Source organism: Elephas maximus, chromosome 5 (genome assembly GCF_024166365.1).
Source record: "Elephas maximus indicus isolate mEleMax1 chromosome 5, mEleMax1 primary haplotype, whole genome shotgun sequence".
NCBI classification, from domain to species: Eukaryota; Metazoa; Chordata; class Mammalia; order Proboscidea; family Elephantidae; genus Elephas; species Elephas maximus.
The window spans coordinates 25,387,653-25,408,773 of NC_064823.1; the positions used below are offsets into that span (position 1 = coordinate 25,387,653).

Here is a 21,121-nt window from a genome sequence, read left to right on the forward strand (position 1 = left end):
TCAGCGGGGCGGAGTGCACGCTGCTTGGCGCCGGAGGCTGATCCCGCCGCCTGCCCCGGGGAGCAGTGATGTTGGGCAACTCTGCACCAGGGCCTGCGGCCCACGAGGCGGGCTCGGCGCTGCTAACACTACAGCAGACGGCCCTCCGAGAGGACCAGGAGAACATCGACCCCGAAAAAGCGGAGCCCGCCCAGCAGCCCCGGACTCGAGCCGGGCTGGCGGTACTCAAGGCGGGGAACCCACGGGGTCCAGCGCCGCAGCAGAGACCCAAGACGCGACGGGTAAGGAAGGACACGCGAGGTATCTGTCGGAGGGTGGGCCAGGCGAGGGTCGAGCATGGGCTTAGCAGGCAGAAGAGGGTGACGAGTAAGCATTCTTTGGGTATTTTAGGAGGGCGCGAGTCTGGAGTCCCCTTGGTCACAGATTTTCCGCTTTGTGGGATGCCACGGTGGTAGATTCTCTCATTCATTTTAGCATATGACCCCCGCCAACACTGCATGTGCTACTTATCTCCTATCTATTGGGGTCATCTTTGTAGATTTTGGGGTCAGACCAAGCCCTACAACGCGAATGTCGTCATTGCCCAGCTCATGCTTTCGCTTGTCTTTTAACCCCAGGCATTACTCTGCTCCGGGGCGAAGCAACCAGGTCTCTCCTTCCCCTCCCCATCTGGTTAAGAGAATGCTTCTACTTTAGAAAAGGGTACAAGAAAATACTTTTGGTAAATCCCGCCATTTTAGCCGGATTTGCTGTTTGCTCCACCCTAGTGTCAACTCTGCCTGTGACAAATTTTTACATCCCTTCTCTCTTTGACTACTCAAACTATTCTTGCCTGGACTTTTCCCTAGTTTAATTTTCCTGGTAGATATTTGAGAGTGAAAGCACAAGCTGAGATCCTTAAGGGGAAAAAGGCAAAGCTCCATTTAACAGGCTCAAAGACAGTTCTTTCTTTCTAGGTTGCACCTCTTAAGGATATTCCTGTAAATGATGAGCGTGTCACTGTTGCTCCATGGAAGGCAAACAGTAAACAGCCTGCATTCACCATTCATGTGGATGAAGAAGAAGAAAAGACTCAGAAGAGACCAGCTGAATCTAAAAAATCGGCGTGTGAAGATGCCCTGGCTTTTAACTCAGCTGTTACTTTACCTGGAACAAGAAAACCGCTGGGGTCTCTCGATTATCCAATGGATGGTAGTTTCGGTAAGTTTTAAAGAGATCTGTATGAATCAAGGTAGTATAATTATTAAATAGACTAGATTTTATATTTTAAAACATTATCTTACCTGATCATTACTACATAGTTAGCTTTAATGTAACAGGCTTAGAAATGGTGTGACTTGTCCCAAATATCACACCAAATACATGACCTAGTGACCTACAAAAGGACCCAAGTCCTAATCAGGTGTTCCTTCCAGTACGCTACCAATCAGTTTAATTACATTTCAGTCACATAGTCTGACCCTGGAAATGTTTGCTTGGTTGGGAGAATAGATTTCAGTTGCAGTCATAAGAAACCAAAAAAAAAAAAAACCAAACCCACTGCCGTCAAGTCGATTTCTGACTCTTAGCGACCCTATAGGACAGAGAAGAACTGTCCCATAGAGTTTCCAAGGAGTGGATTGCCTCCCATGGAGCTTCCAAGGAAGGCATGGTGGATTCAAACTGCCTACCTCTTGGTTAGCAGCTGTAGTACTTAACTACTACGCCACCAGGGCAGTGACTCGATTCATACGTACCACTTGAGAGAGTGCTGTGTGAGAGTGCAGTCTTAAATACTGTGTTGTCTGACATCTTTTCCAGCTCTGAAATTTTGTGTTGCTGTAACACCAGTCTGAGTAATCATCAGATACCAGAAAGGCACATTGTCTTCTTGTGTGTCAGTAGTTGTACCATGCCTGTTTGCACTTACCCACATACAAAATGGAGTAGCTTCATCAGACAGCTCTGTCTACAGTTTGTAGTGTTTCTTTTCTGCAGGGTTATTGAGTTACTGGATAGGTCATTGAATATAATCTCATTTTAGTTGTGGTTCTATTGATTAGGGAAGGGAGTGGGAAGTCCTTTGGAAATAATCTGTGTATTTTTATTTAAGATTTGTAACAATTTCTTACCTCAGAATGATCCTTGAAGTTGAAAAGAGTAATGGATGATATTCTTTGCCTCAAAAGATAATTTGAATTACAAAAAAAATCAATCATTTGTTGATTGTCATGTTAATCCACCTGTTTGAAGTACCCATAACAATCCTAATTTCCTTATTAACACACTTGTTAATGAACGCCATTTAGTCTTGCTTCTAGTTATTACCTTATCGTACTTTGAATATATCAGATTCAGGTTAGCAATCTCTTTTGGCAAATCCATGTACTTTTGTCATGAGAAGCCCTTTTACTTGGATGAAATGTTTTGGTAACATAGCATTCTTGACAAGGGCAGTCACTTTTAGCTATTAAATAGAAGATTAAACAATTAATCATATCTTTTGAATTCCTCCAGAGTCACCACATACTATGGACATATCAGTTGTATTAGAAGATGAAAAACCAGTGAATGTTAACGAAGTACCAGACTATCATGAAGACATTCACACATACCTTAGGGAGATGGAGGTAAAAGCTCTCTTGAGTGCAGTCGTATACTGTTAATCACTGCATGTGGCTAAATGAAATGGAGAGGTTAATTAGTGTTTTAACTGCTAGTGAACTACTGTAAGGTATATTTAACAGTATACTAACTTTTCTCAACAGGTTAAATGTAAGCCTAAAGTGGGTTATATGAAGAAACAACCAGACATCACTAACAGTATGAGGGCTATCCTTGTGGACTGGTTAGTTGAAGTAGGAGAAGAATATAAACTACAGAATGAGACCCTGTATTTGGCTGTGAACTACATTGATAGGTTCCTTTCATCGATGTCCGTATTGAGAGGAAAACTTCAGCTTGTGGGCACTGCTGCTATGCTCCTAGCCTCGTAAGTCCATTTTGGTTTTTTGGAATAAAAGTGATGGCTACCTCTCTGCGTAGGGAAAAAATGTGATTTTTAACAGTGTGGCATTCTGACATACTACACGAGTCAGAAAGTCAGTGACTTGTGGTGGCATGGGGACGGGGGTGAGGTGAAATTCAGACTCTAACTAATTTACAACATCAGTTTTCCCAGATGTGTATTTCAGGGTACCTTCTTGAACAGAGAACGGTACATTTTAGTACACTGGGACTAGATTGTTGTTGTATGCCGTCAAGTAGATTCTGACTCAGCAACCCTATATATGAAAGAGTAGAGCTGCCCCATAGGGTTTTAAAATGTGGTACTCTTCCATAGTAGAGTGCTTTCTGGCATATAAAACCAAAACCAAACCCATTGCCATCAGTAGATGCTGACTCATGGCAACCCTACAGGACAGAGTACAATTGCCTCACAGGGTTTCCATGGATGTAACTCTTTACAGAAGCAGACTAGCTACATCTTTATCCCGTGGATTGGCTGGCGGTAGTCAAGCACTTAATCACTGTGCCACCAGGGCTCCCTTCTGGCATATAAGTCTTATTTTCTACCCATTAATCAACTTGACGGCACTGGGTTTTCTTTTTATGATGTGAAAACTATAAAAACTAAAATGTAAAACATTTTCTTAAGACTTGTAGTTCCTAAATTTTCAGCTACTTGGTATGCTCTGGCATTGTTCTCATCTTAGGAAATCACATGCCTCTTAGTCTCAAAGTCCTTTGTTTCGAGGTTAAAAACCCAAAACCAGGCCCATTGCCATCTAGTCGATTTTGACTCATAGTGACCCTATACAGAGAAGAACTACCCCACAGGATTTTCAAGGAGCAGCTGGTGGATTTAAACCACCGCCCTTTTGGTTACCAGCTGAGCTCTTAACCACTGTGCCAGCAAGGCTCCATTAAGAGGTTTAAAAAAAAAAAAAACCCATTGCTATCGAGCCAATTCCAACTCAAAGCGACCTATAGGACAGCGTAGAACTGCCCTATAGGGTTTCCAAGGAGCTGCTGGTGGATTCAAACTGCCAGCCTTTTAGTTGGCAGCCATAGCTCTTAAATTATGAGGTTAGCGCCTCATAATTAGCAGTTGGCTGGCCAGTGTCTGCTAGAAATGGGCAAGTCTCAGTGGAAACAGTGGATAGAGTTTGGGTTTCAGGTTCATTCCATGTATGATTTACTAATGTAATTTCAGAATTAAGATTAGCAAACTCACTTCTCTTTCAGGACTGACTACTTAAAACTTTTTTCATTGTAGAAAGTTTGAAGAAATATATCCTCCAGAAGTAGCAGAATTTGTATACATTACAGATGACACCTATACCAAGAAACAAGTTCTGAGAATGGAGCATCTCGTTCTGAAAGTCCTTGCTTTTGACTTAGCAGCACCAACAGTAAATCAGTTTCTTACCCAATACTTTCTGCATCAGCAGCCTGCAAACTGCAAAGTTGAAAGTTTAGCGATGGTAAGTTCCTTTCATATTGTGAATGGAGACTCTTAAGTGACCATTAGGACCAAGCCCTAGTTTCATTACATAGCTTTAGTAAAGACTATTTAGTATTCCAGGTACAGATTAACGGTCCAGTGGTAAGAAAGCCCACCAATGGCAAAAGATAATCTGTATCAGGGAGAGCAGTAAGAATAGTGGTGCCAGCTTTGAAGTCTTAGAGATGCTAGACCAATAGTTACTTTATCAACGTTATTAAATGAAGAGAAATAGAGAATAAGAATGAAGCAAGCCACTAAGATAGTAGAAATATTTAAATATAAGACTCTGGATATATTTTTCTATGGTTGCTACAGTGCCAATCTTAGAGACAAGAAAAAAACTGGGTCAGACAGTAAGTATTTAAAGTTCGAGTTCTAGAGGTTTTGTAGTCATTAAGGGTATTTACTTTTTCATTCTAGTTTTTGGGAGAGTTAAGTTTGATAGATGCCGACCCATACCTAAAGTATTTGCCATCAATTATTGCTGGAGCAGCCTTTCATATAGCACTCTACACAGTCACAGGACAAAGCTGGGTATGTATTACATCGTTTTCACACATCTACCTTGAGAGTGGAGTCCCTGGGTGGTGGTAACGCACTTGGCTGCTTACCAAAAGGTTGGAAGTTTGAGTTCACCCACAGGCGCCTCAGGAGAAAGCCTTGGTGATCTACTTCCAAAAGATCAGCTGTTGAAAACCCTGTGGAGTACAGTTCTAGTCTGACACATGCGGAGTCACTGAGTCGGAGTTGAGTACCTTGTGAGTTAAGATAATGATAAGTTAAATAAGCGTCCTGTAGAACTGACGGTGGTCTAGATGTACTGACCTGGGATAACTGTTCAAATATATACAGTGTCTAAAGCATTTTACATGTTGAATAACATCTTTCATTTGTTAGGTAGAAAGCTTAGTCATAACTTGGATTTGGAAGGTGTGCTTGAACAAATGGAGCCATACGTCCTGCTGGTGCCAGAGAAAAGTAATAAAAATGGATCAAAGTCAGCATAAAAGGGATGGAATGATGGCCTGAGAAAACAGGGAAATGTCAGAGGTGTTAAGATTGTTAGGAGCCATTGAGTCAGTTTCAACTCATAGCGACCCTACGTACAACAGAACAAAACACTGTCCAGTCCTGCTCCATCCTCACAATCACTGTTATGCTTGAGCCCATTGTTGTAGCCGCTCTGTCAGTCCATCTCCTTGAGGGTCTTCCTCTTTTTCACTGACCCTCTACTTTACCAAGCATGATGTCCTTCTCCAGGGACTCGTCCCTCCTGATAACATCCAAAGTTTGTGAGACAAAGTCTCACCATCCTCATTTCTAAGGAGCATTCTGGCTGTACCTCTTCTAAGGTGGATTTGTTGATTCTTCTGGCAGTATATTCAGTATTCTTTGCCAACACCGTAACTCAAAAGCATCAATTCTTCTTCAGTCTTCCTTATTCATTGTCCGGCTTTCACATGCACGTAAGGTGATTGAAAACACCACGGTCAGGTGCATCTTAGTCCTCAGAGTGACTTCTTTGCTTTTTAACACTTTAAAGAGGTCTTTTGCAGCAGACTTGCCCAATGCAATATGTCATTTCATTTCTTGATTGCTACTTGATTGTGGATCCAAGTAAAATGAAATCCTTGACAACTCAGTATTTTCTGTTTATCGTGATGTTGCTTATTGGTCCAGTTGTTAGAATTTTTGTTTTATGTTGAATTGTAATCCATACTGAAGGCTGTAGTCTTTGATTTTCATCAGCAAGTGCTTCAAGTCCTCTTCACTTTCAGTAAGCAAGGTTGCAGGTTAAAGTATTGAAATTTAACACGAGCTTTTGAAGTGAACTACTCACTCGTTGTGTTGTCTGTTACTAGAAACAAAACTCATGGTTCTCTGCTCCCTTCTCTGTAGCCTGAGTCATTAGTACGAAAGACTGGATATACCCTGGAAAGTCTTAAGCCTTGTCTCATGGACCTTCACCAGACCTACCTCAGAGCACCACAGCATGCACAACAGTCAATAAGAGAAAAGTACAAAAATTCAAAGTAAGAATTGAGTAGCTGTTAAAGAAGCTTGCTAATCCAAATGATCCTATACTTCAGAAGTACTTGACATTTTACAACTTCATTAAAGGATACGCTAATAAGCCCAAGCCTCTTTAAGAAGCTGTTCTCTTAACAGGCCATGTTTGGAGAAAGTTGTAGGCAATGCTTTCTGTCCTACACTGGTTGGGGGTGGGGGCAGTTTGTGCATACGTTTTGGGGACTAGACAATGAGTCTATAGCTATTAACTTGATCAGATAGACAGAAATAGCACTTTTGAGCTCTCACTTGACTCAGTGAATTTTTTTTTCCCTTACAGGTATCATGGTGTTTCTCTCCTCAACCCACCAGAGACACTAAATGTGTAAAAGTGAAGAGACTACCTTTGTTTTCTAAGATGTAAATCAAAGTATATGGTGTACAGTTTTTATCTTCGGTTTTAATTTTACAATCATTTCTGAATACAGAAGCTGTGGTCAATTACAAATTATGGTATCTATTACTTTTTAAATGGTTTTAATTTGTATATCTTTTGTACATGTAACAGTCTTAGATGTTTGGCTAATTTTAAGTGGTTTTAAAGTATTAATGATGCCAGCTGTCAGGATAATAAGAATTAATAAATTGATTTGGAAAAGCTGTTGATATGAAAGTCAAATTTAATTTGAGATTTGAAAAGGTCAGTTTGTTTTGTTTTTTTAATTGAGAAAATTTACCTTGGGTTACTGTAGAATGGGAAGTGGACAGGCTTCTAAAATTAAATCCATTTTAGGAAAACAGACCCTCAAGATGACATTCATTTTCCTAAGCAATTGACCAATTTGGTGACCTAGGCATGTGAACTAATCTGAACATATGTGGAATAAATCTGTACTTATTTATCAGTACAGGCAGTCCTGAGATCACAAAAGAGTTTCATTCCTAAGTCTGTCTTTAAGTCAAATTTGTATGTAAAGTCAGAACAGTTAGGTACAGTTTGTATCTAATATCAGTTAAGTGTCATTAAACACTTTCAGATATACTAAAACATCTTTAACATAATACAGTAATCATGTTTTGATGTCCATTTATTGTTATGAACCACTCTATGTACCTTGAATTTTTAATATAATAGGCTTCACCGGGGTTGGGTCCTAACTCTGGTTTGTATGTAAGTCAGATGTCCATAACCTGAGGACCGCCTGTACAATCATGAGCCACCCTCATGTACACCCTACAGCAGCCTATGAAAAATGCTTTGTGCTCATCAGTTTTTATACTAACCTAGGTCAATAATCTAAAACCTACTAAGGTTACAAGAGGAGAAAAATGATGAATAATCCACAAACTCAACAGAAAGATTATGGGTGGGGGAAAGTGTTTGTGCAAAGTAACAGACAAGAAATTCTCCAGATGGTTTATTTTAAAGCATGATGTAAAATATATGTATTAAAAAAAAAAAAAAAAGATTTTACAATGGATTTGTGAATAAAAAATAGCCACAGTTGTTAGCACTGAATAAATATCCTTTTAATAGTATATATATAAAACTAGATTAGCTTTAATTAACAGCTCTCTTCTTTCTTCTCTTTTTCATTGGCTTTTTACTTGCTGCTTTTTCTTGTTTTACACTGATGGTCTGTGTTCTGTGAATAAGCAATACAGAATAACAGCTGACTAACAGTTATATTAACAGTATTAGTATGTACCAGAAGCTGATTTCTGGGGGGGGGAATGGAATGCTAACATCAATACCCAATAGTTTACCAGACTCACACCACTCTGCCTGTTAAGCTTTTGACCACAGAAATAGGAGGTCTTGTTTTTCCAGTAGGCTATAAAATTGTTAATAATTTTATAAGACATCCAAACAATTTTACTACAGAATTAGGTCCTAATGTTTATAAATCTCAGATTTAAGAAACCAAAGAAAAAACAGGGTTTCTAATGATAATTAAAGGAATGTTTTTATGGTCGGTCAAAAAAAGTATCAGCAACCCTCTAAAAAAAAATCAAGCCCAGTGCCATCGAGTCGATTCTGACTCATAGTGACCCTATAGGACAGATTAGAACTGCCCCACAGAGTTTCCAAGGAGCGTCTGGTGGATTCGCCGCCGAAGCTTTGGTTAGCGTCCGTAGTGCTTAATGACTATGCCACCAGGGTTTCCCCTAAAATATATATACAAAATACGCCAGAAATGTGTTACCTTATTTTCTTCGGATTCTTGTCTGGCTCTAAAATGATCATTTCTTCTTCTTCACTATCTGAGAGTACTATCGGGGCATCTTTAAGAAAATGTTAAAAAAGCAATATAAATAATCTCTTGGGAAATTACCACGTTGACTTACATTAGTGATTTTACAACTATTATTCCATAAAAATACAGCCCAAGATATGCTTTGGGTAGAGGCTTTAGAGATGTGCCTTGTTCTTTCCAGATCTTTACTTCCGTGAAGTAGCTCCTGGAGCTCCCTGAAGCTTTGAAAACAAATTCCTTCCCTTTTTTCCCTGAAAAGTTCTTTAACAACACAACCACTTCATACGTGTTCATAATAGAAAAGTTAAGGGGGAAAAAAAAAAACCCTATGTTGTATCTTCTGTAGAACCAATTTGGAGGACTTGAAAATATGCCAACTGAATTGCTAACGCTATTCTCTAAGAAGGTGCACTTTTATCTTCAATACTGGAAGGAAAATTCCTAGAAGCTGAACTGTTGGGTCAAAAGGTACAAACATCCAAAAAGATATTTTTGCCAGAAATATTCTAAATTATATTCCAATAAGTTGTATATGTAAAAAGCCATTTCCCATACAACCTAGTCAACGCTGTTATTTCTACTACTGGCCAATATAACGGAAAATGCTATCCCACTTTTTGCTTTCATTTGAATTTATTTATTACGACCAGGATTGACCATGAAAAAGGTTACTGGCTTTTTTCTATTTTGAGCTTTCAGTTAGTTTTGTTATTATTCTCTTCCTTTGTTTACATCCTTTAGAAAGGCTCCATCGCAATCATCTTGGGTCCACTTTCATTATTCACTAAATACTACTCTTCAAACCAGCAACTGCAGGTCTAACTATTAACCTCATTAACTTTAGAAAAATACTTCACAAATATACAGGAGGCATACAAAAGGAAACCTACATATTCATAAATAAGGGGATCATTCAACCATTTCAAAATAATGTGGCTGGTCTATATGGAATGACTTCTAAGATTCATTCAAAGCCTGTGCTTAAGCAGCTTATGTTGATGTACACATAGTAAATACACACGTGGAACAAGGTCTGGAAGAGTAATACCAACTTAACAAGTAACCACCAGGATAGCTGAATAAGGATCGAATCAAGGGAACTTTTTTCCTTACCTATTTAAGTAATTCAAGACAAAGCAGGAGGCTCTCAGTAATGTTTATAGATAGTAAGTTCTTTCCCTTAAAGACAGGCAGGCATATGCATTATACACCTGAACAGTTCACGTTCATTTTTTCCTCAACAAACCAGATTTGGTATGTGGCATCCTCTAATTCCCTGCCAGCCTAGTTCCTAGACCGTCATATGACTTGTTTTTACTACTACATAAGCAAGTATTTTCTTACATGGGGCAGACAAGAATTTGGATTTCTTAAAAATATCCATAGGTAAGATCAACAATTTCTCTAGTTCCAAGGCTTTCAGAATGCAAGACCATATACAACTACCAGTAATCCAGACCCTTCTAGAATTTACGTTTTACTACTGTACAGTCCAATATGGTAGGCACTAGCCACCATGTGGCTATTTAAGAGTAAATAAAGTTTAAAGTTCAGATCCTTAGTCACACAAAACACATTTCAAGTGCTCAACAGTCAGATGTGCCTAGTGGCTCCTGTATTGAACAGTGTAGGTATAGAACATTTCTATCATTTCTGAACATTCTATTGGACAGTACAACTCTTTATGCTGTGGCCTTTTTGTTTTAGCCTAGGAACTGTACAAAGAAAAGAAAACACACAGGAATGAGATCTTTACAAAACTGGTTCCTTTAAAACTGATCCATCTATAGGTACAAAAGAACAAAAAATTTTAAATGCCACTGATTTACGTGCCCAAGTGTACCATGTCTCCACATAAATATTGCAGCAAGCCTCAAGAGTGTAGCTGAAATTTCAATCACAAAATATTTAACCCCTCCAAAAAGGAGATTATTTATTTATGGAATACCCATAAAGTATAACCAACCTTGGCTTCCAATATTGGAGATTACTCCAGCGTCCATTTTTACACTATCTAGAATGACAGCTTCCTCACTGCCACCTTCATCCTCATCTTCTTTTTCAGAGTCTTCGAGATCACCCCAGGAGTTTTCTATGCCTTCTCCAATTTGGGCAGTTCCAGGAGTCCATAACACAGGGTTAGAAACCCTTATCGAGTTAAGAAAACAACAGCAAAAATACTACTTGGTACACTATTGAAAGAGAGAAAAATGAAAGTTTTAAGATTGATTCAAGTGTACCTCAAATGCTTGGAAAAAAAATTTACTAACTGCTATACTATGAATGGAGCCCCGGTGGTACAGTGGTTAACAGCTCAGCTGCTAACCAAAAGGTCAGCAGTTCGAATCCACCAGCTGCTCCTTGGATACCCTAAAGGCCAGTTCTGCTCTGTCCTAAAGAGTCACTATGAGTCAGAATAGACCTGATGGCAACGGGTTTGGTTTTTTTTGGTTTGGTAAACTACAAATGGCTGAATAATAAGAAAAAGAGAAAGTAAAAGTAAAATCTACAACTCAGGCCAAGATTTTATGGACATGATTAATGGTAAAAAAATACCAAGAGATAGAATGGCTCCCAACATTTTAGTAGTTGTAATAAATTTGGTGAACAGATGAGTAATTTAAAAAACACTGTTTAACACTGCATAAAGTGCTTGACCACATATGCCATCAATATTAAACAATTTTCCAAAGAAAAATGAAATGCTGTAAATTGTTTCTTAAAGAATTTTCTGGTCTCTGCAGGATAACTGAAGAAAAGCTGAATGTTATGTCACTAACTCACTGAAACCCTGGTGGCATAGTGGTTAAGTGCTACGGCTGCTAACTAAAAAGGTCGGCAGTTCGAATCCACCAGGCACTTCTTGGAATCTCTACGGCGACAGTCCTACTCTGTCCTATAGGGTCGCTACGAGTCGGAATTGACTCCACCACAACGGATTTGGTTTGGTTACTTTAACTCACGCCTGGAATCACTATCTTGTCTTATATCTTAAGTGTTTTCACTAGTTCTCTAACAAAGTTAAGACACTGCAGGTTTCAATATCACACCCTTCACACAGTCCTAAGTGCCCAAAGTGCTATGGAAAAAAGTCGTTTTTATTGCAAAAACCACCCAAAAAAGATACACTTCTGAAGGAGGTTCAGCTTCAGCAATGATTTCTTCTGCTTTCTCCCCTACATCCGAAGTGTCAATAGGGGCCTTCTCCATTTTAAATGCTGTGATCCTTTGATTTGCTATAGACTCTGCGAAGCCAAACTTTCCACCTTCTTTCCTGTGTGGGTTTTTTTTTTTTTTTTTTGGAAGGGAGGGGGTAGAGGTCAGAAAAGACAGGAAAACAAAACAAGTTACTATTTTTTGCCTTGATGGATAAGAAATACTGCAACAGAGATGGTTTATTGGACTAATTTAACCTCATCAATTTAATATGCTTATCAAGAGACTATAACTACCATTTATGGAACTTTGCACATGCTAGGTACTTAAAAGTGTATTTTTCTCTAACCTGCAAATCAACCCTATGGGGTAGGTATTACCCTCCCATGTTACAGAGGAGAACACTGATGTGCTGGGTTATGTGTCTGACTTAAAGGTCACACAGTAATAGGTAAAGATGAGAAGCAACTCTAACTTGTATTCTTTCCATTAAGTTGAGTTATCAGATTCTTTTTCATAAGAAAATGTTAATTTTGAAAATCTTATTGACTTTTCAACATGGGTCATGTTTAAATTGAAATAAATATAACGAGCAGTGTTCAAACAACTTTTAAAAAACACACTAAGTAATATATCCACCTCAGATTAAAAAGATCAAGTATAAAAATTATGTGGTCAGCTTTGTGAAAGAAAAGCCCTTAAAAGAAAAATCTATTAAAAGACCATTTAGTTCTGAAAAAACTTACCTCACTTTTTGGTCATTCTCCAAAGCTTTCTGTATTAGCTCGGTAATTTCTGCTACTTTCACACCAGCTATTTTACTGCACCTCAAAACCTATTTATAAAAGTAAACTCTTATTTAAAGACAACAAATGGTTTTCTCTAAACAAACCCAAACACAAGAATTTCTTACCTAACATTCATTTTTCTACCTTTATAATTTATTTAAATCTTTTTTTAAATGTGAAAATAATACAATGTAAACATAAACTACGGCAAGATGTGAGAGGTGTTTTAAAATATTTGACAACTATCATGTTAAGGGCGCAGATCCGAAAACTTTTATATGAGAATGGGAAAGGTCACAGAAATAGACTATATGCTCAAGGGGATGGCCCACCTTCCTTTCTGTGTCAGTAATCCACAGGGCTACACGGTGTCCCTAGGAAGCTTTTATAAAGCAAAAAGATCTCCAGGCCTTGGGGACCTAGGATCAGAATCTCTGAAACTAGGGATCTGGGTAGTGGTTGTGATGCTGGTAATGATGACAATGACAATGGCAACTCACATTTATTGAGCACTTATCTGCTGGACATTGCCATATATCTGTATCTATTTACCTATGCTTATATTTCTCTAACAACTGCAAGTACAGGCAATCATTCCCTATTTTACAGATAAAGAACTCAGGCCCAAAGGTATTAACGCATTTGCCCAAGTTCAACTAGTACAAGGCAGAGCTGGAATTTGAATTAAGGTAGTCTGTGCTCTTAACTACCTACCCTATAAGCTATATGGCCATCTGTTATTTAAAAGCCTCCATGTGAATCTGATATGTAGCTGGATTTGGGAATGACTGCTTATTATACCCAAATTCTAACAGAAAAATTCTCTCTTTACCTAATTTCTATTTTTTGACCTTATTTATTGGCAGGGACACAGATCTCTTTCTTGATTGGGAGAAAAAGGTGCTCTTCTATCCTGAGGGGTCATACTCTGGAGGGCTAGGTATGGGAGTAGCGCAGGAGAAAGGAGGACACCTAAACGCCCATCAGCAGTAGTATTAACACCAGATTCTAACACATCCTACAACGAATCATTGCAAGTATCCTTGCTGGATTTTGATCAAAAGACAACTAAAAGCTTCTAAAGAAAAGACATCTATTCTTAGTGGTACATTAGTCAAAGTACTAACTTGATCTTTCAGTAGCATTATCCCACCACTGGACTGGATGGTACAAATTTCTCGATGCTTGTTCATGGCAATCACCAGCAAGCCATCCATTACACGTTCTTCACGCTCATTGGGATCCACCAATAAATATGTTCTGAAATGAATGTTAAATGAACCTGAATGATTGTCGTTTTTAGAATAGTGGATATTTTTTATAAGATGGCATAAATAGTAAACACAGTTCATGATTTAACTGTGGATTTATTCATTTTAAGTCACTTTAATAAGAAAAGAGTTGTTTCTAAGAACACAAAATGAATGCCACATGATTTTCTCTAACTATAGCAATGAAATCACATTAAGTCTCTATTGGTTAATTCTCTCCATCTCTGTGCTGCCCAACATGTTCGCCACTACTCGCATGTGGCTACTGCGACCTTGAGATGTGGCTAGTCCAAAGTGAGATGTACTGTAAGACACACTGGGTTTCAAAGACTCAGTAGAAATACAAGAATGGAAAAATCATGAATAATTTTTAAAAATACTACAGATTAAAACAGTAATATTTTAGATACATTAGGTTAAAAAATATATATCAAAATTAATTTCACCTGTTTCCTTTTACTTTTTTAATGTGTTTACTGGAAAATTTAAAATTACATATGTGGCTCCCATTATATTTCTATTTGACAGTGCTGATGTATTTCCTTCTAGTGAAATTCTACACTACAATGACTAAAAATTTAAAGCTTTTCTCTAGTCTTTATTCACAAATTATTAAAATACCTCCCCTTGTTTTGAGTTGGAATTGACTCGATGGCAATGGGTTGTTTCAAGAGACTTAAGGCTCAGGCTTCCATTTAAAGGGACCGTTAACAACCTAAAAGGCTCCAGATTTTCTGCTGTTTGAGGATTCAGCAGTTAGCTGTGAAGAAACCACTAGATCAGCTGAAGGAAAAGTAATTTTTTTAATCCTTGTTTGTAAACCATTTCCCCTTGTGACTTGCTCCTACAACTAATCCAATTAATGTGCTTCACAGTTCTCTGTCTTCTGCTAATCCACAGTAATTCTTACACCACTTTCTCAAATTACAGTCTAGTATACAATTCTTTTAACACCTGGACATCCTTAGGAAAGCTATGACACTACAATGCCACAGCAAATTCGTAAGTTTGTAAGTATGCCATAAAAGGAAAAACATTGGCAAGTGTCTTTGTTGTATAAGAGGTTGTCATTTTTATGGAGAATGCCCTTACCAACAAAAGGAACAATAAGGCTCTTTAATATTAAAGGGGGAGGGTGTTCATTTCTCCACGGAACATTCAAGAACAACACAAATGCTCCAGCAGCCTATAAGGCAAGACTCACCCTTGCTGGAAGAAGGCAAAGCTAACACAAATGGGCATGTGGTGGATGCTCAGTGGTACAGGATCACGCTCTTCAGGTGTATACTGTTTCCAAAGAAAAGGTTCAGAATTACAAGTGACCAAGTTACGAACATACAAAAAACTCAGCCTGCACATCACATATTCAAATAAAATCTCTTTAACCCTCAGTGACTACTTAAGTAATTTCTTTCACAATCACCTGCTTGACTTTGCCACTCATGTTCCTCAAAATTTTCTAGGATTTTTCAAAAGCTTTACTGAGCCATAATTTACATACCATAAAATCTACTCAATTTCAATGTACAATCAATTTTTCATAAATTCATGAAAGTTGTATGACCATCACTACAATCCAGTTTTTGAACATTTCCGTTCCCCAGAAAACTCCCTTGAGCTTGTCTGCGGTCAGTCCTCCGTCACACCTCCAGCCCCACCAAGTAACTGCTTATCTGCTTTCTGTCTCCAAGAATTCTCTCTGGGCATTTTACATAATGGAATCTGGCTTCTTTCACGAAGCATATCTTATCCACCTTGTACCATATATCAGGAAGCCCTGGCGGCACAGTGGCAGAGTGATTAAGCAGTCTGCTGGTAACCAAAAGGTTAGTAGTTCAAACCCACTAGCCGCTCCACAGGAGAAAGACGTGGCAGTCTGTTTTGTAAAGATTTCAGCCTTGAAAACCCTATGGGGTAGTTCTACTCTGTCCTACAGTTGCTATGTGTTGGAATCAATTCAAAGGCAATAGTTGGTCCCTTTATGGTGTATCCATTGCGTGGATATACCATCTTTGCCAGTTGACGGACATCTGATCATCTCCAGGTTTTGGCTATTATAATCAATACTGCTATAAACATTCACATGCAACTCTCTGAGTGAACATGTAATTTTAATTTTCTTGGGTAGATTCTTATGCGTGGAACTGCTGGGCTGTATGGTAAGCCTAACTTTTTAAGAAACTGACATTTTCAACATGACTATACCATTTTATGTCCCTACCAGCAATAACTTTACAGAATTTTTTAACTGCTCTCTTTTCCAAGTCTAATTGCTCTTTTTTCTTCCTTACACCAACTCTGTCCTCTAAAAGGACACATCTCTACTGTTAATTAGTCTTTTGTCCCTGCCTCTTTACATCTTTAAAAGAGTTTTTGCTCCAGTCTAACACCTAGAAGCAGCACCACGGACAACTGCTTAGAGAATCTGACGTTTCCTTTCACAACTTTAAACTCGAACTACCACTACAGTACACTTTCATTATGCTCGAATGTAGCTTATATAAAGGTCAATGGTTTTAAAAATGTGGTCCCTGGACAAGCAGAATCAGCATTACCTGGAAACTCTGTAACAGGCCTACTCTGCGGATGACTTCTGCCATCTATTCCACTTAATGAACAAAAGTCCTGGAGAGGTGTGAGAATGTGCCGATTCCTCAGTCCATTTCAGTTACTGCATGCCTCTTAAAAGGTAAGAGCACCTCACTGTACTGGAAACTACATTTTTTTACACGTGTGGCCCCTCAACATAAGTCACCTACTTCATCTAATGCTTGATTCAAAGAAGTAGCCATCTAGTTTTATTCTGGAACATTTGACTAGGCTGCACTTTTACTGACAGACACCTAAATACAGAAGATTTAAGAGATCCCAAGGGCAATTTTGATCACATGCAGTTTTTGTCTTATGAACAAATTAGAGAACCTAATTGCTATCTAGGACATGAGTTCACTAATGGCAGCTACGTGCACATCCAGGATACTCATTTGCTTGTATGAAGGAGCCTGGCTCACATCACGGGAGCTTACCAGTGTTACTTCATCTCCTTGGACCGAGACATCAGGTCTTCGGAAGTGACATAAAGCCACAATTGCGGCAATGCTGGCAGCATCAATAATATTTCCATCATGATTTAATAAATGTAGGTCCACACGTATCTGCCAAACCTAAAAGTAAATTTAAAACAAAATAAAAAATTCTAGCTGATCAGAACCAGGTCCTACTTATCAGGAAAAGCAATGCATTCATCCCTTGTATTTTATCAATAAAAGTACATCTTAAAAAATATTAAGCCAGACAAACACCTGAGATACTAATAGGTCACCATTCTATGTGAGTCATTTGACATTAAAATATACAGTCTAAATCGAAGCACTCTATTTGTAGGCTAAGATTTTCCAAATTCCAAACCAAATTATCTTTTTACAACGTTTCCTAAGTTAAGAACCTCAAACTCTTAGGTTTTATTTGATACTATTTATGATAACCTTGGAAACCCTGGTGGCATAGTGGTTAAGTGCTATGGCTGATAACCAAACGGTCAGCAGTTCAAATTTGCCAGGCGCTCATTGGAAACTCTATGGGGCAGTTCTACTCTGTCCTGTAGGGTCACTATGAGTCGGAATCGACTCGATGGCACTGGGTTTGGTTTGGTTTGGTACGATAACCTTACAAAAATAATGCAAATAGCTAGAAATAATGTATTGAATGCAGAAACAGAAAGGCTAAGTGACTTCTCTGGAGTCAAAAAGCTGGACAAAATACACTAGTCAAGAATAAAGTTCTATGGTATACACAGAATGGAGTACAATGCAACATATAGAACAATGATGAATCTGTGAAGCATCTCACAACTCAGATGAATCTGGGGGACACTATGCTGAGTGAAATAAGTCAATCACAAAAGGACAAATATCATATGAAATCATTACTATAAAAATTCATGAAAAGTTTTACACACAAAAAGAAACAATCTTTGATGGTTACGAGGGAGGCGAGCGGTGGAGATAGAAAAACACTAAACAGACAATAGGTAAGTGGTAACTCTAGTGAAGGGTAAGACAGTACACAATACTGGGGAAGCCAAAACAACTTGTGCAAGCAAGGTCCTGGAAGCTCCACAGACACACCCAAACTCCCTGGACAATCGAATTGCTGCGCTAAGGGTTGTGGGGACCATGGTCTCGAGGAGCATCTAGCTCAACTGACAACACAGTTTATAAAGAAAATGTTCTATATTCTACTTTGGTGAGCAGCGTCTCGGGTCTTACGAGTGGTCATCTAAGATATTCCACTGGTCTCACCCTTTGGGAGAAAGGGAGATGAAGAAACCTAAAGATACTAGAAAAGATAAGTCCAAAGGACTAATGGACCACAACTGCCATAGCCTTCACCAGACTGGGTCCAGTACAACTAGATGGTGACCAGCCACCGCCACTGACTGCTCTGACAGGGATCGCAACAGAGGGTCTCAGACAGAGATGGAGAAAAATGCAGAACAAAATTCTAACTCACAAAAAAAATGACCAGACTTACTGGCCTGACAGAGACTGGAGAAAGCCTGAAAGCATGCCCCCTGGACACTCTTTTAACTCAGTAATGAAGTCACTCCTGAGGTTCACCCCTCATCCAAAGATTAGACAGGCTCATAAAACTATACAAGACTAAAGCGGCACACCAGCCCAGGAACAAGGACTAGAAGGCAGGAGGGGACAGGAAAGCTGGTAATAGGAAACTCAAGGGCAAGAAGGGAGAGTGGTGACATGTCATGAGGTTGTTAAACAGTATCATAAAACAATATGTGTACTGTTTAATGAGAAGCTAGTTTGTTCTGTAAACCTTCATCTAAAGTACAATTAAACAAAACATGTCAACAATGTAATAAAAGAAAAGAAAATTCAGGAAAGAAATACCAACTAAAAAAAAAGAATAAAGTTCTAATATCACCATACAGCACAATTTATTAAGACCAGGATTTCTAGTCTCTGCCCTACCACTGACTCACTGTATGGTTTCTGTAAATCAATAAATGTACCCAAATGAAGAATTTTATTCATTCTTCACTTCTCCATCTGTAAAATCGGAAAACAGTATGTACTTCTATTAACACACTTAAATAACATAAGAAAATAAATGAAAAAAGATACGAAAAAGCCACAAGTTCTTCGAATGAAACATTTCCCTTTTAAGGACGATGATTTTGTCCCTTCAGAGAGAGATAATAAAAGGCTCTCTGGAGAACACATGGAAGCATTTGCACTAAAGTGAACCAGTACAAACTGAATTAACTAAAGCTCTGAAAATGAGGGTATAGATACAGGATCCCATTAATTAACAATATCCATTCAAAGGTTAATAATTTCAGGCATATTCCCCACCTTTTCACCAGCAACAACACAGAGAGATTCAGTGTCTATACACTTTGAATTTCTCAGACATCTTTCCAAGAGTCGGTTCAACTTCACCAAGAGATCTGACTGCCTAGGAAAACAGGAATAGACTAATGTCACGAAATATAATATCAGGCATTAAAACAATAGTTCACTGCTGTTAGGTTTCCCTCTAGCTAAACCAGCTTAAGAAAAAGATTTAAATACCTGCCAGGTTCAAATGCTGGAGCAGCCATCTGAGATAGTTCAAGGTTAAAAAAAAGAATACCTTCTGTTGCCCTATTGAGTTTTGGAGAAACAAGTTCACAGGAAACCTGTCCAAGAACTCTGCAAAGATAAAGGACACAAATGCATTAAATAAACATATTTCCTTTCCAAATAAAAAAAGAAATCTAAAACAGGTACCAATTAAATTTCAATCTTATCTCAGTAATAACATGCTTGGCTTGATGTATCATAAAAGGTAAAAACCACGTATCTAGTAGTAAAATACATGCAAAACTAAAACATATATTGGTACAGCCAAAGGGATAACAACAAAAAAAACCTCTTATTACAATAGGTACTATTCCATAGATTCTTAAAACTGTTTTTAAAAAAATCAATTACCTTTATTTCTCCTTTCCAGTTTGAATCAAGACAGCATGAAAATTTGAGATTTCTTAAAAATTTTCACACGGCATAGTTCGCTAACATTACCTGACCAAATATACTCACAACTTCCAAATGAACATACCAATCTAACTCTCAGGCCATGTAAGAAGAAGGAAAATGGGACCTACTTAAGGACAAGATGCTCAGGATCTCTACATTACTCACATTAGAAGGTGAAAGAAGGGTGGCTACTGCAGTGCCCAAAACAAATTCAGTGTAATCACTGCTGGTTGTCTATATAATTTACAGAGCTCAAAAAGAATGATATGACACTCGTATGACAGAAAATACATTTATGATTAAAAAATAAAGTAACTGTAATACCTAAAAATCTTGCCTTAAATAAAATATACTTATTTTGGGCAGCTAACAACGTACTGTCCAGACTTCCCCGCTGCTCTGTAAACAGTCAAGGTTCTTTACACACTGTCCGCTATCGAACTCACATCTAACTTGAATTGTTACCTTGTTTTCCCAAGTTCCACAATACAGCAGCCATAGTCTGTTCCAAATGATATCTTGATGTTCCTATAATCATAGGTTTGTCTGCCATCCAGCCGCTGTAAACACAACATTCGTTCATTTACTCCTTCAGCAAAGATTTACTGAGCAACCACTATATTCCAGAGCCTGGTCTAAGCAACTGGATGAAAGTGGTGGGATCCTTACTACTCCACCCCCGTAAACCAAACCAAAACAAACTCTTCCATCCCCACAGGAGAGTGACAACTAGGCACCTGGGCACTGACAGTAACTCGGGTGACACGAGCCTTACAAAGAACGGGTTCGGGCAGAAAAACGAGTGGAAGGGGGACGCACCGGCCATACCCCTCGGGGGATCCCGGCCCAGCGCTGGTCAGGTCTGCGCGACTAGACAGGAAGGCTGAGGTCGGCCATGCGACCGGAGCGCCACTCAGCGCGCAGGTCTGTGGGGCCTCTTACCTTCTTCTCTTCGATGGCGCGGAGCAGAAAGCGGCGCTCGCAGTTTGACAGCGGCGTCTCTTTCATGGTGTAGCGGCTTGCTGGCCACCCTGGCACCGGTATCCGTGGAGAAAGAGAAACCCGCTCTCCTTCACACGCACCCTGGTCACCCTGCCGCGCCGGAAAT

The 21,121-nt window shown here is 38.9% G+C and overlaps 2 protein-coding genes across 2 annotated transcripts; one reads left to right on the plus strand and one right to left on the minus strand.

Moving 5' to 3' along the window:
- The first annotated feature begins 68 nt into the window (after positions 1 to 68).
- Positions 69 to 7,891, plus strand: CCNA2 (cyclin A2). Its single transcript, XM_049885401.1, has 8 exons — positions 69 to 281; positions 957 to 1,200; positions 2,497 to 2,609; positions 2,748 to 2,971; positions 4,259 to 4,466; positions 4,910 to 5,023; positions 6,389 to 6,522; positions 6,840 to 7,891. The coding sequence occupies exons 1-8, from the start codon at positions 69 to 71 to the stop codon at positions 6,886 to 6,888; spliced, it is 1,299 nt and encodes a 432-aa protein (XP_049741358.1). The 3' UTR covers positions 6,889 to 7,891.
- An 88-nt stretch (positions 7,892 to 7,979) lies between these two features.
- Positions 7,980 to 21,110, minus strand: EXOSC9 (exosome component 9). The gene is made up of 12 exons (XM_049885400.1): positions 20,956 to 21,110; positions 20,479 to 20,573; positions 19,567 to 19,686; positions 19,348 to 19,450; positions 16,999 to 17,136; positions 15,177 to 15,259; positions 13,829 to 13,961; positions 12,660 to 12,748; positions 11,885 to 12,031; positions 10,724 to 10,905; positions 8,707 to 8,785; positions 7,980 to 8,145 (listed from the first exon to the last, which is right to left on the minus strand). The coding sequence occupies exons 1-12, from the start codon at positions 21,019 to 21,021 to the stop codon at positions 8,061 to 8,063; spliced, it is 1,320 nt and encodes a 439-aa protein (XP_049741357.1). The 5' UTR covers positions 21,022 to 21,110; the 3' UTR covers positions 7,980 to 8,060.
- Positions 21,111 to 21,121: the final 11 nt, after the last annotated feature.